Source organism: Dromaius novaehollandiae, chromosome 30, assembly GCF_036370855.1.
Source record: "Dromaius novaehollandiae isolate bDroNov1 chromosome 30, bDroNov1.hap1, whole genome shotgun sequence".
NCBI classification, from domain to species: Eukaryota; Metazoa; Chordata; class Aves; order Casuariiformes; family Dromaiidae; genus Dromaius; species Dromaius novaehollandiae.
In genome coordinates this window covers 135,458-159,683 of record NC_088128.1, presented here as the reverse complement: position 1 = coordinate 159,683, position 24,226 = coordinate 135,458, and the positions used below count along the sequence as shown (strand labels likewise).

Here is a 24,226-nt window from a genome sequence, read left to right as displayed (position 1 = left end):
CCATGTCCCCCATGTCCCTCCATGTCCCTCCATGTCCCCCATGTCCCCCATGTCCCTCCATGTCCCCCATGTCCCCCAATGTCCCCCCATGTCCCCCATGTCCCCCCATGTCCCTCCATGTCCCCCATGTCCCTCCATGTCCCTCCATGTCCCCCATGTCCCCCCATGTCCCTCCATGTCCCTCCATGTCCCCCATGTCCCTCCATGTCCCTCCATGTCCCCCATGTCCCCCATGTCCCTCCATGTCCCCCATGTCCCCCAATGTCCCCCCATGTCCCCCATGTCCCCCCATGTCCCTCCATGTCCCCCATGTCCCCCATGTCCCTCCATGTCCCTCCATGTCCCCCCATGTCCCCCATGTCCCTCCACATCCCAGTGTCCCCAGTGTCCTCCCATGTCCCCAGTGTCCCCAGTGTCCCCCCCCCAGTGTCCCCGTCACTCACGGGTCCCCACGCCATGTTGTTGCCGGCCAGGAAGTACCCGCTGACGGTGCTGCGGTTCCCCCGGCGCAGCGACTGCGGGACCCACCAGTGCTCCCAGTACGGGGCCACCAGTGCTCCCAGTATGGGCCCACCAGTGCTCCCAGTGCCCCCCCTCCCCCCCATTGGGGACGGTCACTCATTAACCCCGCGCGCGCTGACCCTCCCCGCTGCCCCCTGCTAATGAGGCCTCATTACCAGCCCGGCTGCCCTCTTGGACCGGGGCATTGTGGGTAATCATTAACCCCGGGCTGAAAAACAACCTGGGGGGGTCCTCGCCCCGCCCCAGGGCATTGTGGGATGCCCCCGGAGCCGGTTGGGGGGTGCTGGGAGGTCCCGGGAGCCCGCTGGGGGTCTAGGTGCGTCATGGGGGACGTTCTAGGTCGCTCAATGGGGTTGGGCTTGGGGGGGGCACTGGGGTGGTTGGGGGGGGCTGTGACGCTTGGGGGGCCCCCAGGGGCAGTTGTGGGGCCCTTGGGGGTCATGGAGGGCTTGGTGGGGCAGGGAGGGGGTCTAGGTGCATCATGGGGGACGTTCTAGGTCACTCAATGGGGCCAGGCCCTTGGGGGGGGTCTTCAGTGGGGCTGAGGGGTCTGGGGGGACTTGGGGGGATCCCAGGGTGCCATGGGGCTCCCTGGGGGTCATGGGGGGCCTTTGGGGGGGTGAGGAGGGGTCTAGGTGCATCATGGGGGACGTTCTAGGTCACTCAATGGGGCCAGGCCCTTGGGGAGGGTAATGGGGGCCCTGGGAGGCAGGTTGGGGGGCCCAGGAGGAAGTGAGGGGTCCTAGAGGGGCAGTTATGGGTCCAGGGGGGCACTTAGGGGTCCCGGGGGGCAGGTAGGGGTCCCAGGGGGACAGTTATGGGTCCAGGAGGGCAGTTATGGGTCCCGGGGGCAGGTAGGGGCCCCAGAGGGGCAGTTATGGGTCCAGGGGGGCACTTAGGGGTCCCGAGAGAGCAGTTGGGGCCCCAGGGGGGCAGTTATGGGTCCAGGAGGGCACTTAGGGGTCCCATGGGGGACTTAGGGGTCCCAGGGGGACAGTTATGGGTCCGGGAGGGCAGTTATGGGTCCCGGGGGGCAGGTAGGGGCCCCAAAGGGGCAGTTATGGGTCCAGGGGGGCACTTAGGAATCCCGGGGGGCAGTTATGGGTCCAGGGGGTCAGTTAGGGGTCCCAGGGGGGCAGTTATGGGCCCCAGGGGGGCAGTTATGGGTCCAGGAGGCCACTTAGAGGTCCCCGGGGGGCAGTTCTGGGTCCAGGAGGGCACTTAGGGGTCCCAGGAGAGCAGTTAGGGGTCCTGGAGGGCACTTAGGGGTCCCGAGAGAGCAGTTGGGGCCCCATGTGGGCAGTTATGGGTCCGGGAGGGCACTTAGGGGTCCCAGGAGGGCACTTAGAGGTCCCAGGGGGGCAGTTAGGGGTCCGGGAGGGCACTTAGGGGTCCCAGGGGGGCAGGTAGGGGCCCCGAGGGGGCAGTTAGGGGTCCCAGCAGAGCAGTTAGGGATCCCAGAGGGGCAGTTATGGGTCCAGGAGGGCACTTAGGGGTCCCAGGGGGGGCAGTAAGAAGTCCCAGAGGGGCAGTTATGGGTCCGGGGGGGCACTTAGGGGTCCCAGAAGGGCACTTAGGGGTCCCAGAGGGGCAGTTATGGGTCCCGGGGGGGTCGCAGCCCTACCCAGAGCCCCACGGCGATGATGAGGCCGAAGTAGCCGACGATGATGCCCAGGTCCCAGAAGGTGACGGCCACCGCTGCCTCCTCCATGGCGCCCCGGGGGCCCAGGCGTCCGGGCCGCCCCCTAAGTACCCACTGAGGGCCCAGGCGTCCGGGCCGCCCCCTAAATACCCACCGGGGGCCCAGGCGTCCGGGCTGGCCCCACCCCCACCCCCGAGGGGCCCAGGCGTCCGGGCTGTTCCCTGCCCCCCCCGATTGCCCTCGGTGGACCCAGGCGTCCGGGCCTGCTCCCCTCCCCCACAGCGCCATGGCCCACTGCCCTCGCCTGGGACCCAGGCGTCCGGGAGGGGCCCAGGCGTCCGGGAAGGGGCCCAGGCGTCTGGGAGGGACCCAGGTGTCCGGGAAGGGACCCAGGTGTCCGGGAAGGGGCCCAGGTGTCCGGGGGGGGCCAGGCGTCCGGGGGGGGCCCAGGCGTCCGGGAGGGACCCAGGCGTCCGGGAAGGGGCCCAGGCGTCCAGGAAGGGGACCAGGCGTCCGGGAGGGACCCAGGCGTCCGGGAAGGGACCCAGGCGTCCGGGAGGGACCCAGGCGTCCGGGGGGGGGCCCAGGCGTCCGGGAAGGGGCCCAGGCGTCCGGGAAGGGACCCAGGCGTCCGGGAGGGACCCAGGTGTCCAGGGTGGGGGTCTGGCCCCCTCACAAGGGGCCCAGGCGTCCGAGAGGGGCCCAGGCGTCCGGGAGGGCCCCTCCCCCCCCCCCAGGGGACCCAGGCGTCCTGCCCCCCCCAGCACCCCCCCAAAAAGGCCACAGCGCTGACAGAACTACAACCCCCATCATGCCCCGCGCGCCGCCCCCGCCCCCAGCACCGCCCCGCCGCCGCAAGGCACTGTGGGAGTTGTAGTCCCCTCCCCCTCCACACACGAGCCCGCCATTCTCTCTCCACACACACGCACTTCCGGCGCGCTGCCTTTCCCGCCGCCCGCGTGCGCGGGGCATGATGGGAGCGGTAGTTCCGCGCCGCGGCCGGCCTCCATTTCCCGTCACCCCCCGCGCGCGCGGCGCCGGCACTTCCGCCTTTCACACACGCTCCCGCCTCACGCGCGCGGTGCCTGCTGGGAGCGGTAGTTCCGCGCCGCGGCCGGACTCCATTTCCCGTCACCCCTGCGCGCGCGGCGTCATCTCTCTCCCCCCCGCGGGCCTCACGCGCGCGGTGGCTGCTGGGAGCGATAGTCCCGCGCCGCTGCCGCGCCCCCGCCCGCCTCCATTTCCCGTCACCCCCTGCGCGCGCGGCTCCATCTCTCTCCCCCCCCCGCGGGCCTCACGCGCGCGGTGGCTGCTGGGAGCGGTAGTTCGGCGCCGCTGCCGCGCCCCCGCCCGCCTCCATTTCCCGTCACCCCCCGCGCGCGCGGCGCCGGCACTTCCGCCTTTCACACACGCTCCCGCCTCACGCGCGCGGTGCCTGCTGGGAGCGGTAGTTCCGGGCCACGCAGGACTCCATTTCCCGTCACCCCCCGCGCGCGCGGCGCCGGCACTTCCGCCTTTCACAGACGCTCCCGCCTCACGCGCGCGGTGCCTGCTGGGAGCGGTAGTTCCGCGCCGCGGCCGGACTCCATTTCCCGTCACCCCCCGCGCGCGGCTCCATCTCTCTCCCCCCCGGCCTCACGCGCGCGGTGGCTGCTGGGAGTTGTAGTCCCGCGCCGCTGCCACGCCTCCACCCGGCCTCCATTTCCCGTCACCCCCTGCGCGCGCGGCTCCAGCTCTCTCCCCCCCCGCGGCCTCACGCGCGCGGTGCCTGCTGGAGCGGTAGTTCGGCTCCGCCGCAGCGCCCCCGCCCGCCTCCATTTCCCGTCACCCCCTGCGCGCGCGGCGCCGGCACTTCCGCCTTTCACACACGCTCCCGCCTCACGCGCGCGGTGCCTGCTGGGAGCGGTAGTTCCGCGCCTCCACGCGCCTCCATTTCCCGTCACCCCCCGCGCGCGCGGCGCCGGCACTTCCGCCTTTCACACACGCTCCCGCCTCACGCGCGCGGTGCCTGCTGGGAGCTGTAGTCCCGCGCCGCTGCCGCGCCCCCGCCCGCCTCCATTTCCCGTCGCCCCCGCGCGCGCGCCGCGCGGCGGCTTCCGTAGCGGCCTCCCCTCCCGCAGCGCCGCCGCCGCCTCCTCCTCCTCCTCCTCCTCCTCCTGCTCCATCTCGCGGCGGCGGCGATGGCGGCGGAGCCGCTGGGCTGGTGCGTGGAGGCGGTGCGGGCGGCGGCGGAGCCGGGGCTGGGCCGGGCGCTGAGGGCGCTGCGCGGCCGCCACACGCGAGAGCCCGGCGGCGCCGCCCGCTTCCGCGAGCGCGGCGGCCTGGAGCCGCTGCTGCAGCTGCTGGAGCCCCAGCGGCCCCGCCGCACCCTCGAGCTGGCCCTCAGCGTCCTCGCCAACTGCTGCACCGAGGCCGGCTGCCGCCGCCAGGCCCGTCGCCTCGGAGGGGTGCCCCGCCTCGGTGAGTGCCGCCCCTCCGCCGGGCCGGGAATGGGCCGCTCCGGGTCCCCCCCCACGAAGGGGGATGGGCCGCTCCGGGTCCCCCCCCCGGGCTGGGAATGGGCCGCTCCGGGTCTCCCCCCCCCAAAGGGGGAATGGGCCGCTCCGGGTCCCCCCCCACGAAGGGGGATGGGCCGGTCTGGGTCCCCCCCCACGAAGGGGGAATGGGCCGCTCCGGGTCCCCCCCCCCACGAAGGGGAATGGGCCGCTCCGGGTCCCCCCCCGGGCTGGGAATGGGCCGCTCCGGGTCTCCCCCCCCACGAAGGGGGAATGGGCCGGTCTGGGTCCCCCCCAAAGGGGGAATGGGCCGCTCCGGGTCCCCCCCCACGAAGGGGAATGGGCCGCTCCGGGTCCCCCCCCACGAAGGGGGAATGGGCCGCTCCGGGTCCCCCCCCGGGCTGGGAATCGTCCCGTCCGGGTCCCCCTCCCCATGGGGAGAAATGGTCCCGTCTGGGTTCCCCCCCAGGAGAAATGGGCCGGTCCGGATCCCCCCCCCCGAAGGGGAATGGGCTGGTCCGAATGCCCCCCCCATAGGCAGAGGGGTCCAGTCTTGATCACCCCCCCCCCCCCCCAAGGGGAATGGTCCGGTTCAGGTTCCCCCTCATAGGCAGAATGGCCCGGTCCTGATCCCCCCCCCACAGGGAGAATGGTCCAGTCCAATTTCCCCCCCCCGAAGGGGAATGGTCTGGTCTGAATCCCCCCCCAAGTGGTCTGGTCTGACATCCCCCCCCCCCACGGGGGAATGGTTCAGCCCAGCCCCATTGGGGGCCATGGGGGCCCCCCAGACCCCCCCACCATGGGGGAATGGTTCAGCCCAGCCTCATTGGGGGCAATGGGGGCCCCCCAGACCCCCCCCTCATGGGGGAATGGTTCAGCCCAGTCCCATTGGAGTCAATGGGGACCCCCCAACCCCCCCCCCACCATGGGGGAATGGTTCAGCCCAGCCCCATTGGGTTCAATGGGGGAATCTCCCACTCCCCCCTCCCCGCGGGGGGGGTGGCTGGGCCCAGCCCCACGGGGGGCAGCGGGGGCCCCCCCGGGCCGTGACCTGCCCCCCCCGCCCCCCCGCAGTGACCCTGCTGACCCCCGGGGCGGCGGAGAGCGTGCAGAACCGGGTGTCGCGGGCCCTGGCCAACCTGGCGCTGGAGCCCGACGGGGCCCAGGCCGTCCTCGAGGCCGGTGAGCGGCACCCTGGGGTGCTGGGGGGACGGGGGGGGGTCCTGGGTGGACCTTGGGTGTCCTGGGGGTCATCTGGGGGGTCTATGGGGGTTCCTTGGGTGTCCTGGGGTGACCTGGTGTCTCTGGGGGGTCTATGGGGGTCCCTTGGGTGTCCTAGGGGGGTCTGGGGGGGGTCTATGGGGGTCCCCGGGGTCCCTTGGGTGTCCTGGGGTGACCTGGTGTCTCTGGGGGGTCTATGGGGATCCCTTGGGTGTCCTAGGGGGGTCTGGGGGGGTCTATGGGGGTCTCCAGGGTCCCTTGGGTGTCCTGGGGTGACCTGGTGTCTCTGGGGGGTCTATGGGGGTCCCTTGGATGTTCTAGGGGGGTCTGGGGGGGTCTATGGGGGTCTCCAGGGTCCCTTGGGTGTCCTGGGGTGACCTGGTGTCTCTGGGGGGTCTGTGGGGGTCCCTTGGGTGTCCTAGGGGGGTCTGGGGGGGTCCCCAGGGTCCCTTGGGTGTCCTAGGGTGACCTGGTGTCTCTGGGGGGTCTGTGGGGGTCCCTTGGGTGTCCTAGGGGGGTCTGGGGGGGGTCTATGGGGGTCTGGGGGGGGTCCCTTGGGTGTCCTGGGGTGACCTGGTGTCTCTGGGGGGTCTATGGGGGTCCCTTGGGTGTCCTAGGGGGGTCTGGGGGGGGTCTATGGGGGTCCCTTGGGTGTCCTGGGGTGACCTGGTGTCTCTGGGGGGTCTGTGGGGGTCCCTTGGGTGTCCTAGGGGGGTCTGGGGGGGGTCTATGGGGGTCCCTTGGGTGTCCTGGGGTGACCTGGTGTCTCTGGGGGGTCTATGGGGGTCCCTTGGGTGTCCTAGGGGGGTCTGGGGGGGTCTATGGGGGTCCCCAGGGTCCCTTGGGTGTCCTGGGGTGACCTGGTGTCTCTGGGGGGTCTATGGGGGTCCCTTGGGTGTCCTAGGGGGGTCTATGGGGGTCCCCAGGGTCCCCTGAGTGGCCCTTGGGTGTCCTGGGAGGTGTCTGTGGGGTCTATAGGGGTCCCTGGGGTCCCTTTGGGTGTCCTGGGGTGACCTGGTGTCCCCGGGGGGGGTCCCTTGGGTGTCCTGGGGTGACCTGGTGTCCCTGGGGGGTCTGTAGGGGTCCCTGGGGTCCCCAATGGGGTCCCTTGGGTGTCCTGGAGGGGTCTAGGGAGGTCCCCGGGGTCCCTTGGGTGGCACTTGGGTGTCCTGGGGTGACCTGGTGTCCCCAGGGGGGTCCCTTGGGTGTCCTGGGGGGTCTAGGGGGGTCCCTTGGGTGTCCCCAAGACCCCTGGGGGGTCCCTTGGGTGCCCTAGGGTGTCTTTTGGGTGCCATGGGGGTTCCTTGGGTGCCATGGGTGTCTCTGGGATGTCCCCAACATCTCTGGGGGGTCCCTTGGGTGCCCTGGGTGTCCCTGCCATGTCCCCAACGCCCCTGGGGGGTCCCTTGGGTGCCACGGGGGTCCCTTGGGTGCCGTGGATGCCCCAGGGTGTCTCTAAGATGTCCCCAACGCCCTTGGAGGGTCCCTTGGGTGCCCTGGGGGTCCCTTGGGTGTCCCTAAAACCCCTGGGGGGTCCCTTGGGTGCCCCGAGGGTCCCTTGGGTGTCCCTAAGACCCCTGGGGGGTCCCTTGGGTGCCCTAAGGCATCCCTTGGGTGCCATGACGGTCCCTCGGGTGCCATGACGGTCCCTTGGCATCTCTAAGCTGCCCCCAACATCCCTGGGGGGCCGTTTGGGTGCCCCGAGGGTCCCTCGGGCGCCCCGGCGCGACGTCCCCCCAGCACCCACGGGTGCCCGGTGGTCACCTGACAGCCGACGGCCATGTTGTCCCCCAACCCCGGCAGGGGCGGTGCCGGCCCTGGCGGCCCTGACGGCCTCCTGCTCCTCCGACGGCTCCTGCCTGCCCAGCGCCGCCCGGGCCCTACGGATCCTGGGGGGCCACCCGGGCCCCCGGCGGGCCTTGGCGCGAGCCGGCGCCGCCCGCGCCTTGGCCACCCGCTTGGCCACCCTGCCGCCCGGCCACCCCGCCGCCGCCGCCGCCCTGGCCCGGGCCCTGCGCGTCATGGCCGCCCACCGCGCCGCCGCCGCCGACCACGACATGGCCGCCGCCTTGCCCGCCCTGACCGTCATGGCCGCCGGCGAGGGCGAGGGCGAGGCCGAAGGCCGGCGGGCCGCGTTGGGTGCCTTGGCGGCCGCCTGCGCCCGGGCCTCGCTCCGGCCGGCGTTGGGTGCCGCCGGCGCCGTGGAGGCCGTGGCGGCGGCGGTGCGGCGGGCGCTGGCGGCCCCGCCGGGTGTTCCCGGCGGCCTGGCCCGCGCGTTCTGCCTGTTGTGCCGCGAAGCCGTCAACCGGGCCCGGCTGCGGGCGGCCGGCGGGCTCCCGTTGTTGGTGGCGTTGTTGGAGGACCCGCGGGCCCGGCCCGGGCGCCCCTGGGTGCTGTTGGCCTTGGCGGCTTTCGCCTACGACCGGGCGGCCCTGGAGGTGCTGGAGGCCCGCGGCCTCGTCCCCCTCCTCGTCGACGTCCTCCGGGCCTGCGCCGACGGCGACGGCGACGACGGGGACAGTGACGAGGACGAGGACGCCGCCTCCTTCGACCTGCCGCCCCTACGGTCGCCAGCGCCGGGGCCCGGGGCGGCCGCCGGCAGCCTGCGGGGGCTCAAGTGAGCGGGGCGGGGCGGGGTGGGGGACACCCGCGGGTGGCCCTGGGGGTCTCCCGGGGGACGGGGAGGGTGCGGGGAGGTCCTTGGGGTCAACAGGGGGTCTAGGAGGTCCCTGGTGGCACCTTTGGGGTCCCTGTGGTCAATGTTGGGGTCTAGGAGGTCCCTGGTGGCACCTTTGGGGTCCTTGGGGTCAACGGGGGGGTCTAGGAGGTCCCTGGTGTCATCCTTGGGGTCCTTGGGGGTCAACGGGGGGGTCTAGGAGGTCCCTGGTGTCACCTTTGGGGTCCTTGGGGGTCAACGGGGGGGTCTAGGAGGTCCCTGGTGTCACCTTTGGGGTCCTTGGGGTCAACGGGGGGGTCTAGGAGGTCCCTGGTGTCACCTTTGGGGTCCTTGGGGTCAACGGGGGGGTCTAGGAGGGTCCTTGGTGTCACCTTTGGGGTCCTTGGGGTCAACGGGGGGGTCTAGGAGGTCCCTGGTGTCACCTTTGGGGTCCTTGGGGTCAACGGGGGGGTCTAGGAGGTCCCTGGTGTCACCTTTGGGGTCCTTGGGGTCAACGGGGGGGTCTAGGGGGTCCCTGGTGTCACCCTTGGGGTCCTTGGGGTCAACGGGGGGGTCTAGGAGGTCCCTGGTGTCACCTTTGGGGTCCTTGGGGTCAACGGGGGGGTCTAGGAGGTCCCTGGTGTCACCTTTGGGGTCCTTGGTGTCAACGTTGGGGTCTAGGAGGTCCCTGGTGTCACCTTTGGGGTCCTTGGGGTCAACGTTGGGGTCTAGGAGGGTCCCTGGTGTCACCTTTGGGGTCCTTGGGGTCAAGGTTGGGGTCTAGGAGGTCCCTAATGTCACCCTTGGGGTCCTTGGGGTCAGCGGGGGGGTCTAGGAGGTCCCTGGTGTCACCCTTGGGGTCCTTGGGGTCAACGTTGGGGTCTGGGAGGTCCCTGGTGTCACCCTTGGGGTCCTTGGGGTCAACGGGGGGTCTAGGAGGTCCCTGGTGTCACCCTTGGGGTCCTTGGGGTCAACGGGGGGTCTAGGAGGTCCCTGGTGTCACCCTTGGGGTCCTTGGGGTCAACGTTGGGGTCTAGGAGGGTCCCTGGTGTCACCTTTGGGGTCCTTGGGGTCAATGGGGGGTCTAGGAGGTCCCTGGTGTCACCCTTGGGGTCCTTGGGGTCAACGTTGGGGTCTAGGAGGTCCCTAATGTCACCCTTGGGGTCCTTGGGGTCAACGGGGGGGTCTAGGAGGTCCCTGGTGTCACCTTTGGGGTCCTTGGGGTCAACGGGGGGTCTAGGAGGTCCCTGGTGTCACCCTTGGGGTCCTTGGGGTCAACGGGGGGTCTAGGAGGTCCCTGGTGTCACCCTTGGGGTCCTTGGGGTCAACGTTGGGGTCTAGGAGGGTCCCTGGTGTCACCTTTGGGGTCCTTGGGGTCAAGGTTGGGGTCTAGGAGGTCCCTGGTGTCACCCTTGGGGTCCTTGGGGTCAAGGTTGGGGTCTAGGAGGTCCCCAATGTCACCTTTGGGGTCCTTGGGGTCAACGGGGGGGTCTAGGAGGTCCCTGGTGTCACCTTTGGGGTCCTTGGGGTCAACGGGGGGGTCTAGGAGGTCCCTGGTGTCACCTTTGGGGTCCTTGGGGTCAACGGGGGGGTCTAGGAGGGTCCCTGGTGTCACCTTTGGGGTCCTTGGTGTCAACGTTGGGGTCTAGGAGGTCCCTGGTGTCACCTTTGGGGTCCTTGGGGTCAACGGGGGGGTCTAGGAGGTCCCTGGTGTCACCTTTGGGGTCCTTGGGGTCAACGGGGGGGTCTAGGAGGGTCCCCGAGGTCAACCACCACCCATGGGTGCCCCCCACCACCCATGGGTGCCCCCCAACCCCCCCCTTCTCCCTCCCGCAGGTCCTGGCTGCTCTCCGAAGCCATCTCCCCGCCCCCCTCCCCCCCCGCCGCCCCCCCCGGCAGCACCCACGGGTGCCCCTCGCCCCCCCGCCGCCCCCCCCGCCGCCGCCCCCCGTCCCTGAGCGCCCTGGCGCTGCCGCGGGCCCCGGGCATGGTGGGGGGGGGGCACCCAAGGGTGGGTGGGGGGTACCCAAAAGTGGGTGGGGGGCACCCAGGGGTAGGTGGGAGGTGCCTAGAGGTGGGTGGGGGTCACCCAAAGGTAGGTGGGGGTCACCCAAAAGCGGGTGGGGGTCACCCAGAGGTGGGGGGGCACACAAAAGTAGGTGGGGGGCACCCAAAAGCGGGTGGGGGTCACCCAGGGGTAGATGGGGGGCACCCAAAGGTAGGTGGGGGTCACTCAAAGATAGGTGGGGGTCACCCAGAGGTGGGGGGGCAGCACCCAAGAGTGGGGGGGCACCCAGGGGTGGATGGGGGACACCCAAAGGTAGATGGGGGACACCCAAAGGTAGATGGGGGTCACCCAAAAGTGGGTGGGGGTCACTCAGGGGTGGGTGGGGGTCAGCCAGAAGTAGGGGGGGGTCACCCAAAAGTGGGTGGGGGTCACTCAGGGGTAGATGGGGGTCAGCCAGAAGTAGGGGGGGGTCACCCAAAAGTGGGTGGGGGTCACTCAGGGGTGGGTGGGGGTCACCCAAAAGTGGGTAGGGGTCACCCAGAAGTAGGGGGGGGTCACCCAGGGGCAGATGGGGGTCACCCAAAAGTGGGTGGGGGTCACTCAGGGGTCGATGGGGGTCCCCCAGAAGTAGGGGGGGGTCACCCAAAAGTGGGTGGGGGTCACTCAGGGGTAGATGGGGGTCACCCAAAAGTGGGTGGGGGTCACTCAGGGGTGGGTGGGGGTCAGCCAGAAGTAGGGGGGGGTCACCCAAAAGTGGGTGGGGGTCAGCCAGAAGTAGGGGGGGGTCACCCAGGGGCAGATGGGGGTCCCCCAGGGGCAGATGGGGGTCACCCAGGGGCAGATGGGGGGCACCCAGGGGCAGGTGGGGGTCACCCAGAGGCAGATGGGGGTCCCCCAGAGGCAGATGGGGGGCACCCAGGGGCGGGCGGGGGGCACCCGGGGGCGGGCGAGGCGGCGGCGCTGCTGCTGCTGGGGCGGCTGGCGGAGGAGCCGAGCCGGGCGCTGGCCACGGCGCCGGCGGTGGGGGGGCTGCTGCGGTACCTGGCGGGGGCCCCCGCCCCGGGCGCCCGGGCCCTACGGGTGCTGCAGCGCCTCGTGGGCCACCCCGGATGCCTGGGCCCGCTGCTGGCCGCCTACGTCCCCTCGCTGCTGCGCTCCTGGCTGCTGCTCGGCGTCCCCCCGGCCCGCGCCGAGCGCCTCTCCCGGGCCCCCCCCGACCCCCCCGGCGGCACCCGCGACCACCCGCCGCCGCGCCCCCACCCCCGCCAGGCCCGCCTCAAGGAGCTGGGTGAGCCCCTGGGGGCACCCGTGGGTGCTCGGGGGGGGATTTGGGGGGGATTTAGGGGTCCTGGGGGGGATTGGGGGGCTCTAGGGGGGCATTGGGGGGTCCCTGGGGGGATTTGGGGGGCCCCCACCCCCGCCAGGCCCGCCTCAAGGAGCTGGGTGAGCCCCTGGGGGCACCCGTGGGTGCTCTATGGGGGGGGGCTTTGGGGGTCCTGGGGGGGATTTGGGGGGCTTTAGGGGGGATTTGGGGGTCCTGGGGGGGATTTGGGGTCCCTTGGGTGCTCTGGGGGGTCCCTGAAGGGGATTTGGGGGCTCTAGGGGGAGATTTGGGGGTCCCTGGGGGGATTTGGGGGGCCCCCACCCCCGCCAGGCCCACCTCAAGGAGCTGGGTGAGCCCCTGGGGGCACCCGTGGGTGCTCGGGGGGGGGCTTTGGGGGTCCTGGGGGGGGATTTGGGGTCCCTTGGGTGCTCTGGGGAGGCTTTGGGGGTCCCTGGGGGGATTTGGGGGGCCCCCACCCCCGCCAGGCCCACCTCAAGGAGCTGGGTGAGCCCCTGGGGGCACCCGTGGGTGCTCGGGGGGGGGCTTTGGGGGTCCTGGGGGGGGATTTGGGGTCCCTTGGGTGCTCTGGGGAGGCTTTGGGGGTCCCTGGGGGGGATTTGGGGGTCCTGGGGGGGATTGGGGGTCCCTGGGGGGGATTTGGGGGTCCTGGGGGGGCTTTGGGGGCTTTAGGGGGGAATTTGGGGGTCCAGGGGGGGATTTGGGGTCCCTTGGGTGCTCTGGGGGGTCCCTGGAGGGGATTTGGGGGCTCTAGGGGGGCATTTGGGGGACCCTGGGGGGGATTTGGGGGCTTTAGGGGGGAATTTGGGGGTCCTGGGGGGGATTTGGGGTCCCTTGGGTGCTCTGGGGAGGCTTTGGGGGGGTCCTGGGGGGGATTGGGGGGACCCTGGGGGGGATTTGGGGGCTTTAGGGGGGAATTTGGGGGTCCAGGGGGGGATTTGGGGTCCCTTGGGTGCTCTGGGGGGTCCCTGGGGGGGATTTGGGGGTCCTGGGGGGGCTTTGGGGGGTCCCTGGGGGGGATTTGGGGGTCCTGGGGGGTTTGGGGGGGGGTCCAGGCACCCCCACCCCCGCCAGGCCCATCTCAAGGAGCTGGGTGAGCCTCTGGGGGCACCCGTGGGTGCTCTGTGGGGGGGCTTTGGGGGTCCTGGGGGGGGATTTGGGGTCCCTTGGGTGCTCTGGGGAGGCTTTGGGGGGGTCCTGGGGGGGGATTTGGGGTCCCTTGGGTGCTCTGGGGAGGCTTTGGGGGTCCCTGGGGGGGCTTTGGGGGTCCTGGGGTGGGATTTGGGGTCCCTTGGGTGCTCTGGGGGGGCTTTGGGGGTCCTGGGGGGGATTTGGGGTCCCTTGGGTGCTCTGGGGAGGCTTTGGGGGGTCCCTGGGGGGGCTTTGGGGGTCCTGGGGGGGGATTTGGGGTCCCTTGGGTGCTCTGGGGAGGCTTTGGGGGGGTCCTGGGGGGGATTGGGGGGACCCTGGGGGGGATTTGGGGGCTTTAGGGGGGAATTTGGGGGTCCTGGAGGGGATTTGGGGGCTCTAGGGGGGCATTTGGGGGTCCTGGGGGGCTTTGGGGGGCTTTAGGGGGGATTTGGGGGTCCTGGGGGGGATTGGGGGGACCCTGGGGGGCTTTGGGGGGCTTTAGGGGGGAATTTGGGGGTCCTGGGGGGGGATTTGGGGTCCCTTGGGTGCTCTGGGGAGGCTTTGGGGGGGTCCTGGGGGGGATTGGGGGGACCCTGGGGGGCTTTGGGGGCTTTAGGGGGGAATTTGGGGGTCCTGGGGGGGGATTTGGGGTCCCTTGGGTGCTCTGGGGGGTCCCTGGGGGGGATTTGGGGGTCCTGGGGGTCCCTTGGGGGGGTGGGGGGCTTTGAGGGTCCCTTGGGTGCCTGGGGGGGGATATGGGGGCTTTGGGGGGTCCCAGGGGGGCTTTGGGGGGCCCTTGGGTGCCCTAGGAGGGTCCGGGGGGGGTTGGGGGTCCCTTGGCTGCTTTGGGGGGGATTTGGGGGCTTTCGGGGTCCCTTGCGGGGGGATGTAGGGGTCTGGGGGGGGCTTTGGGGGTCCCTTGGGTGCTCTGGGGGGGTCGGGTGCTTTAGGGGGTCCCTTGGGTGCTTTAGGGGGTCCCGGGGGGGGGATATAGGAGTCCTGGATGCCTTGGGGGTCCCTTGGGTGCTCTGGGGGGGTTGGGTGCTTTAGGGGGTCCCTTGGGTGCTTTAGGGGGTCCCGGGGGGGGGATATAGGAGTCCTGGATGCCTTGGGGGTCCCTTGGGTGCTCTGGGGGGGTTTGGGGGTCCTGGGGGGGCTCTGGGGGAGCCAGAGGGGTCCTGGGGGGGGATATAGGGGTCCTAGGGGGAATATAGGGGTCCCGGGGGGGGATATAGGGGTCCCGGGGGGGATATAGGGGTCCTAGGGGGAATATAGGGGTCCCGGGGGGGGATATAGGGGTCCCGGGGGGGGATATAGGGGTCCTGGGTGGGAATATAGGGGTCCCGGGGGGGGATATAAGGCTCCCAGGGGGGAATATAGGGGTCCTGGGTGGGGATATAGGGATCCTGGGGGGGATATAGGGGTCTTGGGGGGGGATATAGGGATTGTGGGGGGGATATAAGGCTCCCTGGGGGGGATATAGGGGTCTTGGGGGGGGATATAGGGATTGTGGGGGGGATATAGGGGTCCCGGGGGGGATATAGGTGTCCTGGGGAGGATATAGGGGTCCTGGGGGGGAATATAGGGGTCCTGGGGGGGATATAGGGGTCCCGGGGGGAGATATAAGGCTCCCAGGAGAGGATATAGGGGTCCTAGGGGGAATATAGGGGTCCCGGGGGGGATATAGGTGTCCTGGGGAGGATATAGGGGTCCTGGGGGGGAATATAGGGGTCCTGGGGGGGATATAGGGGTCCCGGGGGGAGATATAAGGCTCCCAGGAGAGGATATAGGGGTCCTAGGGGGAATATAGGGGTCCCGGGGGGGGATATAGGGGTCCTGGGGGGGGACATAGGGGTGCCGGGGGGAATATAGGGGTCCCGGGGGGGGATATAGGGGTCCTGGGTGCCTTGGGGGTCCCTTGGGTGCTCTGTGCTGTGTGGTAGAAATCGGGGGGGGGGGGCTCCTAGACGTAGGGGGGGGTCAGAGCCTCCCTATAGGGGCCGCGCTGACCCCCCCCCCGCCCCCGGCTATAGGGGAGGGGCTGCTGCGGGCGCTGGCGGCGGTGGCGGCGTCGCCCTTCGGCGTGGGGCTGCTGACCCACACGCTGCGCCGCGGGGCCCCCCCGGCCCGCCTGGCCTGCGCCACCGCCCTGCCCCTGCTCGCCAGGTGCGTCCCCTATAGATCCCTCCTATAGAATCCCTTATAGATCCCTCTAGGGACCCCCCGGGCCATAGGGAGCCCCATAGACCCGCCCCACGGCTGCCCCACGGCCCCCCCGGCCTGTGCCACCGCCCTGCCCCTGCTCGCCAGGTGCGTCCCCTATAGATCCCTCCTATAGAATCCCTTATAGATCCCTCTAGGGACCCCCCGGGCCATAGGGAGCCCCATAGACCCGCCCCACGGCTGCCCCACGGCCCCCCCGGCCTGCGCCACCGCCCTGCCCCTGCTCGCCAGGTGCGTCCCCTATAGATTCCCCCCTATAGAATCCCCTATAGATTCCTCTAGGGACCCCCCCGGGCCATAGGGAGCCCCATAGACCCGCCCCACGGCCGCCCCACGGCCCCCCCGGCCTGCGCCACCGCCCTGCCCCTGCTCGCCAGGTGCGTCCCCTATAGATCCCCCCTATAGAATCCCCTATAGACCCCCCCCAGGAACCCCCCGGGCCATAGGGAGCCCCATAGACCCGCCCCACGGCTGCCCCACGGCCCCCACGGCCTGTGCCACCGCCCTGCCCCTGCTCGCCAGGTGCGTCCCCTATAGATCCCCCCTATAGAATCCCCTATAGACCCCCCCCAGGAACCCCCCGGGCCATAGGGAGCCCCATAGACCCGCCCCACGGCTGCCCCACGGCCCCCACGGCCTGTGCCACCGCCCTGCCCCTGCTCGCCAGGTGCGTCCCCTATAGATCCCCCCTATAGAATCCCCTATAGACCCCCCCCAGGAACCCCCCGGGCCATAGGGAGCCCCATAGACCCGCCCCACGGCTGCCCCACGGCCCCCCCGGCCTGTGCCACCGCCCTGCCCCTGCTCGCCAGGTGCGTCCCCTATAGACGTCCCCTATAGATCCCCCTATAGACCCCCCCCAGGGACCCCCCCGGGCGCCCATGCGTGTCCTTAGCGTGTGCTTAGCGTGTGCAAGGCGGTGACATCGCCATGGGGGGGGTGCGGTGGTCTCCCCTGCCCTCCCCCAGCTCCTTAGCGTGTCCTTAGCGTGTCCCGCCCCATCCTTAGCGTGTCCTTAGCATGTCATTGGCGTGTGCAAGGCGGTGACATCACCATGGGGGGTGGTTGGTGGCCCCCCTGCCCTCCCCCAGCTCCTTAGCGTGTCCTTAGCATGTCCCAACCCATCCTTAGCGTGTCCTTAACATGTCCTGCCCCATCCTTAGCGTGTCCTTAGCATGTCCCGCCCCATGCTTAGCGTGTCCTTAGCATGTCATTGGCGTGTGCAAGGTGGTGACGTCACCGTGGGGGGGGTTGGTGGCCCCCCTGCCCTCCCCCAGCTCCTTAGCGTGTCCTTAGCATGTCCCAACCCATCCTTAGCGTGTCCTTAACATGTCCTGCCCCATCCTTAGCGTGTCCTTAGCATGTCCCGCCCCATGCTTAGCGTGTCCTTAGCATGTCATTGGCATGTGCAAGGCGGTGACGTCACCATGGGGGGGGTTGGTGGCCCCCCTGCCCTCCCCCAGCTCCTTAGCGTGTCCTTAGCATGTCCCGCCCCATCCTTAGCGTGTCCTTAGCATGTCATTGGCGTGTGCAAGGCGGTGACATCACCATGGGGGGTGGTTGGTGGCCCCCCTGCCCTCCCCCAGCTCCTTAGCGTGTCCTTAGCATGTCCCAACCCATCCTTAGCGTGTCCTTAACATGTCCTGCCCCATCCTTAGCGTGTCCTTAGCATGTCCCGCCCCATGCTTAGCGTGTCCTTAGCATGTCATTGGCATGTGCAAGGTGGTGACGTCACCGTGGGGGGGGTTGGTGGCCCCCCTGCCCTCCCCCAGCTCCTTAGCGTGTCCTTAGCATGTCCCTCCCCATCCTTAGCGTGTCCTTAACATGTCCTGCCCCATCCTTAGCGTGTCCTTAGCATGTCCCGCCCCATGCTTAGCGTGTCCTTAGCATGTCATTGGCATGTGCAAGGTGGTGACGTCACCGTGGGGGGGGTTGGTGGCCCCCCTGCCCTCCCCCAGCTCCTTAGCGTGTCCTTAGCATGTCCCTCCCCATCCTTAGCGTGTCCTTAACATGTCCCGCCCCATCCTTAGCGTGTCCTTAGCATGTCCCTCCCCAGCTCCTTAGCATGTGCTTAGCATGTCCCTCCCCATCCTTAGCGTGTCCTTAGCATGTCCCTCCCCATCCTTAGCGTGTCCTTAGCATGTCCCGCCCCCTCCTTAGCGTGTGCTTAGCGTGTGCTTGGCGTGTTCTTGGCGTGCAGGCCCTCGTCGCCGGCCGGGGGGCTGCTGTGGGGCCGGGGGGGGGCGGCGGCGGCCCTGGCGGGGGCGGTGGCTCGTGGCCCCCCCCCCGCGCCCTGCCGCCCCCCCCCGGCCTTCGCCTTCTACGCCGCCGACGCCCTGGGCTGCCTGCGGGGACCCCCCCCGGTGAGGGGACGCGCGGGGGGGGGACACGGGGACACGGGGGGGGACATGGAGGGACATGGGGACGTGGGGACACGGGGGGGATGGGGGGGACATGGGGGGGAAGGGGGAGACAGGGACGTGGGGGGGGACATGGGGACACGGGGACACGGGGGGGGACATGGGGGACGTGGGGGGGATGGGGGACATGGGGACATGGGGGGGACACGGGGGAGATGGAGACAGGGACGTGGGGGGGGACATGGGGACATGGGGGACACAGGGACACGGGGGGACACGGGTACACAGAGGGGACATGGGGACGTGGGGGGGACACGGGGGAGATGGAGACAGGGACGTGGGGGGGGACATGGGGACACGGGGGGACATGGGGACGTGGGGGGGGACACGGGGGAGATGGAGACAGGGACATGGGGGGGACATGGGGGACATGGGGACGTGGGGACGTGGGGGGGACTTGGGGGGGACGGGGGAGATGGGGGAGACAGGGACGTGGGGGGGGACATGGGGACACTGGGGGACATGGGAACATGGGGACGTGGGGGGGACACGGGGGGATGGGGGACACGGGGACATGGGGGGGACGGGGGAGATGGGGGAGACAGGGACGTGGGGGGGACATGGGGACACGGGGACACGGGGGGACACGGGGGGGACATGGGGGGGACATGACATGGGACATGGGGACACGGGGACGTGGGGGGGACATGGGGGGATGGGGGACACGGGGACATGGGGGGATGGAGAGACAGGGATGGGGGGACATGGGGGGCACGGGGACATGGGGGGGACATGACATGGGACATGGGGACACGGGGACGTGGAGTGACGCGTGGGACAGGGACATGGGACATGGGGGAGACACGGGGACACGGGGGGACATGGGGACATGGCGTGGGGACACGGGGACACGGGGGGACATGGGGACATGGCGTGGGGACACGGGGACGTGGGGACGTGGGACATGGGATGGGTCATGGGGACGGGACGGGGGGAAGTGGGGGGGACATGGGACACGGGGGGACACGGGACACGGGACGGGGACATGGGATGGGGACATGGGGACACGGGGACGTGGGGTGGGACATGGGACACGGGATGGAGACCTGGGACGGGGACATGGGATGGGACATGGGGACATTGGGTGGGGACATGGGGGCATGGGGGGGACACGAGGACACGGGACGGGGACGTGGGGACGTGGGGTGGGACATGGGGACATGGGACACGGGATGGAGACCCGGGACAGGGACTTAGGGATGTGGGGTGGGACACGGGGACGTGGGGACGTGTTGGGGACAGGGGAGAGGGACACGGGACATGGGACGGGGACGTGGGACACGGGGGGGGACATGGGGACACGGGGACTTGGGGACACGGGGACACGAGGACCCGGGACGGGGGTGTGGGGACACCAGGGGCCCATGGGGACAAGAGGGACACGGGACAGGAGACCACGGGACGGGGACATCACAGGACGTGGGGGGGGACATTGGGGACTTGGGGGGACATCGGGGACATGTGGGGACATCGGGGCCTCACAGCCACCCCCGGGGACGCCGGGGCCCCCCAGGCGCACGGGGACGAGGACGCCGAGCCCTGGGGACACGAGGACGGACACGGGGACGTCGCCGAGCCGTGGGGCAGCGAGGACGGACACGGGGACGTCGCCGACCTCTGGGGCCCCACGGACGGGGACGCCACGGAGCCGTGGGGACGCGCGGTGACGTCGGCCACCTGCCCCCCACCCCTGCTGTCCCCCGCGGCCCCCCGTCCCCACGCGGCCCCCAAACGTCCCCGCGCGTCCTCGTGTCCCCAAGCAACCCCCGCCGCCGCCGATCTCCTGCCCCACACGTCCCCCAGGCCCCCCAAGCGTCCCCGGATGTCCCCAAGCTCCGACGTCCGTCCCCCGGTGACCCCGAGGTCCTCCAACCCCCCTCGCCGAGCGGCCGCCTGTCCCCGGGGGTCCTCGAGGGCCTCCAACGCCTGTGCGCAACCGTCGTCTTGTTCTCCGGGGTCCCCCAGGGCCTCCAGCCCCCGTCCCCAAGCGTCCCCGCGTCCCCAGGTGTCCTCAAGGTCCTCCAACCCCCATCCGCAACCATCCGCAAGGTCCTCCGACTGTCACCGCCAACTGTCTTGTCCCCCAGCGTCCCCAAGGTCCTCCAGCCCCCGTCCCCGACCACCTCCAAGGTCCTCCAACACCCGTCCGCAACCGTCTTGTCCTCTGACGTCCCCAAGGTCCTCCAACCCCCGTCCCCAACCATCCTCAGGGTCCTCCAATCCCCATCCGCAACCATCCGCAAAGTCCTCCAACCCCCGTCCCCAACCATCCCCGAGGTCCTCCAACCCTGATCTGCAACCATCTTCAAGGTCCTCCAACCATCACCCCCAACCGTCTTGTCCTTTGACGACCCCAAGGTCCTCCAACAGCCATCCCCAGCCACCTCTAAGGTCCTCCAACTGTCACCCCCAACCGTCTTGTCCTCTGACGTCCCCAAGGTCCTCCAACAGCCATCCTCAACCATCCCCAAGGTCCTCCAACCCCCATCCCCAACCGTCTTGTCCTTTGATGTCCCCAAGGTCCTCCAACGCCCATCCCCAACCATCCGCAAGGTCCTCCAACACCCATCCGCAACCATCCTCAAGGTCCTCCAACCCTGATCCGCAACCGTCTTCAAGGTCCTCCAACCATCACCCCCAACCGTCTTGTCCTTTGATGTCCCCAAGGTCCTCCAACCCCCGTCCCCAACCATCCGCAAGGTCCTCCAACACCGATCTGCAACCATCTTCAAGGTCCTCCAACTGTCACCCCCAAGCGTCTTATCCTCCGACGTCCTCAAGGTCCTCCAACCCCCATCACCACGTGTCACCGTGTTCTCCAGCGTCCCCAAGGTCCTCTAGCCCCTGTCCCCAACCATCCTCAAGGTCCTCCAACCCCCATCCCCAACCATCTTGTCCGCCAACGTACCCAGGGTCCTCCAACCCCCGTCCCCAACCATCTTCAAGGTCCTCCAACCCCCATCCCCACGTGTCACTGTGTTCTCCAACGTCCCCAAGGTCCTCCAGCCCCTGTCCCCAACCATCTCCTGGTCCTCCAACGTCCCCAAGGTCCTCCAGTCCCCACCACCAACCACCGCCGAGGTCCTCCAGCCCCTGTCCCCAACCATCTCCTGGTCCTCCAACGTCCCCAAGGTCCTCCAGCCCCCGTCCCCAACCAGCGCCGAGGTCCTCCAACCCCCATCACGAACCATCTCCTGGACCTCCAACATCTCCAAGGTCCTCCAGCCGCTGTCCCCAACCATCTCCTGGTCCTCCAACATCCCCAAGGTCCTCCAGTCCCCACCACCAACCACCGCCGAGGTCCTCCAGCCCCCATCACGAACCATCTCCTGGTCCTCCAACGTCCCCAAGGTCCTCCAGCCCCTGTCCCCAACCATCTCCTGGTCCTCCAAGGTCCCCAAGGTCCTCCAGCCCCCGTCCCCAACCACCGCCGAGGTCCTCCAGCCGCTGTCCCCAACCATCTCCTGGTCCTCCAACGTCCCCAAGGTCCTCCAGCCCCCGTCCCCAACCACCGCCGAGGTCCTCCAGCCCCCGTCCGCACGTGTCACCGTGTCCTCCGACGTCCCCGAGGTCCTCCAACCGCCGTCCCCGCCCGCCGCCGCGGTCCTCCAGCCCCCCGGCCTGCCCCTACGCCCGGGCGCCCCACGACCTGCTGCTGCTGCCCGACGGGGCCCCCCCGGGCCTGCCGGCCTGCCGGGGGGCCTTGGCCCGCGGCTCCCCGGTGCTGGCGGCCATGTTGGAGGGCGCCTTCGCCGAGGCCCGCCAGGCCGCCGTAGCCCTGCGCTGCGCCCCCCGCCGCCCCCTCCTCCTCCTCCTCCACCACCTCCACGGCTGCCGGGGGGCCGCCGGGTGCCCCCGCCTCCGCCCCCCGCTCCCGGCCGCCGCCGCGGGGGCCGCCGTGGCCCTGGCCCGCCGCTACCTGGTGCCGGGCCTGGAGGCCGTCATGGCCGCCGGCGTGGCGGCCTCTCCCAGCGGCCTCTGGGCCTTGGCCGAGCGCTGGGCCTGCGGCGCCCTGGCCTTGCGGGCGGCCCGGGAGCTGCTGGAGGGGCCGCCCCAGAGCGTGGCCCCCCGGCTGGCCCAGGTGGCCCGGGTGGCCCGGTGTCCCAACCGCCTGGCCCGGGCGCTGCTGGCCGTGGTGGCCCCCCCGGGGCTGCGGCCCCGCCTCGACATGGGGGAGCCGTGGGGCGGGGGGGACCCGCTGCTGCGGCTGCCCGGGGAGCCGCCCCGGGAGGACCTCGGGGACCCCTTGGAGGACCTCGAGGACCCATTGGAGGACCTCGAGGACCCCTTGGAGGACCATGAGAGCCCCTTGGAGGACCTTGAGGACCCCTTGGAGGACCTCGGGGACCCCTTGGAGGACCATGAGAACCCCTTGGAGGACCTCAGGAACTCCACAGGGGACCTCAGGGACCCCTTGGAGGACCTCGAGGACCCCTTGGAGGACCTCGAGGACCCCTTGGACCTCAGGAACCCTCTGGAGGACCTCGAGGACCCCTTGGAGGACCATGAGAACCCCTTGGAGGACCTCAGGAACTCCACAGGGGACCTCAGGGACCCCTTGGAGGACCTCGAGGACCCCTTGGAGGACCATGAGAACCCCTTGGAGGACCTCAAGGATCCCTTGGAGGACCTCGAGGACCCCTTGGACCTCAGGAACCCTCTGGAGGACCTTGAGGACCCCTTGGAGGACCATGAGAACCCCTTGGAGGACCTCAGGAACTCCACAGGGGACCTCAGGGACCCCTTGGAGGACCTCGGGGACCCCTTGGAGGACCTCAGAGACCCTCTGGAGGACCTTGGAGACCCCCCAGAGGACCTCGGGGACCCCTTGGAGGACCTGGAGGACCCCTTGGAGGACCTTGGGGACCCCCCAGAGGACCTTGGAGACCCCTTGGAGGACCTCGGGGAGGGAGAAGACCCCTTCGGGGACACCCCCGCGGGTGCTGGGGACCCCGTAGAGGAGGACGAGGAGGCCATGGAGGTGGAAGGACCCCCGTAAGGACCTTGGGGACCCCCATAAAGACGTCGAGCCCCACAGCGAGCTGGGGGGGGACCTCGGCGAGGTGGCGGGGCCCCTTTGGAGACCCCCCCCCGGGGGCTTTGGGGAGCCCCGTGGATGTGGGGGGCTCCCTGGAGAGGGACAAGGAGGACACGGAGGTGGGCGGAGCCCCACGGGGACCCGCGGGACCCCTTGGAGGACTCGGGGGGAGGGGATGAGACCCCCTTGGAGACCCCCACGGATGTTGGGGACCCCCCATAGATTTTGGGGCCCCCCCATAGATTTTGGGGACCCCTTAGAGGAGGAAGACGAGGACGCGGAGGTGGGGAACCCCCGTGGGGGTCTTGGGGACCCCCATAGCGACCTCGGGGACCCACTGGGGACCTCCAGGACCCCCAGGAGGACCTGGGGGAGGGGTCAGGACCCCCTTGGAGACCCCCATGGATTTTGGGGACCCCCCCATGGATGTTGGGGACCCCTTAGAGGAGGAAGACGAGGACGCGGAGGTGGGGGCCCCCCATGGAGACCTTGAGGACCCCCACAGTGACCTTGGGGGACACCGGGGACCCCCCTGAGGGCCGTGGGGGGGGGTCCTGGCTTGAGGGGACCCCCCCAGATTTGGGGGGGGGGTCCCCAGGTTTGGGGGGGGACCCGCCCGGTTTTGGGGCGATATCTCTGGTTTTTGGGGACCCCCCGGGATTTGGGGGGGATTCCCCACGTTTTTGGGACCCCCCCAGGGTTTGGGGGGGGGTCCCTGGGTTTTGGGGACCCCCCCAAGGATTTCGGGGGGGGCCCCGCGGGATGGGGGAGGGGAGCGGGACGGGTTCGGGGCCGCGAATGTAGCGGAGGCGACGCACAATAAAGTGGTGAAACGGCTGCGGGCCCAGGCGTCCGGGAAGGGACCCAGGCGTCCGGGAGGGACCCAGGCATCTGGGAGGGGCCCAGGCGTCCAGGAAGGGACCCAGGTGTCCGGGAGGGACCCAGGTGTCCGGGAAGGGACCCAGGCGTCCGGAGGGGGCCCAGGCGTCCGGGAGGGGCCCAGGTGTCCTGGAGGGACCCAGATGTCCCAGAGGGGCCCAGGCATCCGGGGGGGGCCCAGGCATCCGGGAAGGGACCCAGGCGTCCGGGGGGCCCAGGTGTCCGGGAGGGGCCCAGGCGTCCGGGAGGGACCCAGGCGTCCGGGAAGGGACCCAGGCGTCCGGGGGGGCCCAGGCGTCCGGGAAGGGACCCAGGCGTCCGGGGGGGGCCCAGGCATCCGGGAAGGGACCCAGGCGTCCGGGGGGGGCCCAGGTGTCCGGGGGGCCCAGGCGTCCGGGAGGGGCCCAGGCGTCTGGGAAAGGAGCCCAGGCGTCCGGGGAGGGGCCCAGGCGTCCGGGAGGGGCCCAGGTGTCCGGGGGGGCCCAGGTGTCCGGGGGGCCCAGGCACCCGGGAAAGGGCCCAGGCGTCCGGGGGGGATCCCAGGTCTCTGTGAGGGGCCCAGGCGTCCGGGAGGGACCCAGGCATCCGGGAGGGACCCAGATGTCCCAGAGGGGCCCAGGCGTCCGGGGGGGAGCCCAGGTCTCTGGGA

The 24,226-nt window shown here is 70.5% G+C and overlaps 1 protein-coding gene across 3 annotated transcripts; it reads left to right on the top strand.

Annotated features, from left to right (window-relative positions):
- The first annotated feature begins 4,208 nt into the window (after positions 1 to 4,208).
- ARMC5 (armadillo repeat containing 5) lies at positions 4,209 to 23,535 on the top strand. Of its 3 annotated transcripts, none has more exons than XM_064499507.1 (8): positions 4,209 to 4,624; positions 5,734 to 5,841; positions 7,684 to 8,497; positions 10,373 to 11,832; positions 15,051 to 15,183; positions 17,441 to 17,603; positions 19,174 to 21,095; positions 21,231 to 23,535. In XM_064499507.1, the coding sequence occupies exons 1-8, from the start codon at positions 4,345 to 4,347 to the stop codon at positions 22,657 to 22,659; spliced, it is 6,309 nt and encodes a 2,102-aa protein (XP_064355577.1). In that variant the 5' UTR covers positions 4,209 to 4,344; the 3' UTR covers positions 22,660 to 23,535. The 3 variants fall into 3 exon arrangements, with proteins under 3 accessions (XP_064355577.1, XP_064355576.1, XP_064355575.1); XM_064499506.1 differs by having other exon boundaries at positions 19,174 to 22,104; positions 22,144 to 23,535; XM_064499505.1 differs by having other exon boundaries at positions 19,174 to 23,535.
- Positions 23,536 to 24,226: the final 691 nt, after the last annotated feature.

What these genes read in the sequence shown, in the direction of transcription:
- ARMC5 (XM_064499505.1), top strand. Translation starts at nt 4,345, where the DNA reads ATGGCGGCGGAGCCGCTGGGCTGGTGCGTGGAGGCGGTGCGGGCGGCG. An exon ending in CCAGGCCGTCCTCGAGGCCG is followed by an intron (nt 5,842 to 7,683) that starts GTGAGCGGCACC and finishes CAACCCCGGCAG; the next exon opens with GGGCGGTGCCGGCCCTGGCG. An exon ending in GCCCTGCCCCTGCTCGCCAG is followed by an intron (nt 15,184 to 17,440) that starts GTGCGTCCCCTA and finishes CTTGGCGTGCAG; the next exon opens with GCCCTCGTCGCCGGCCGGGG.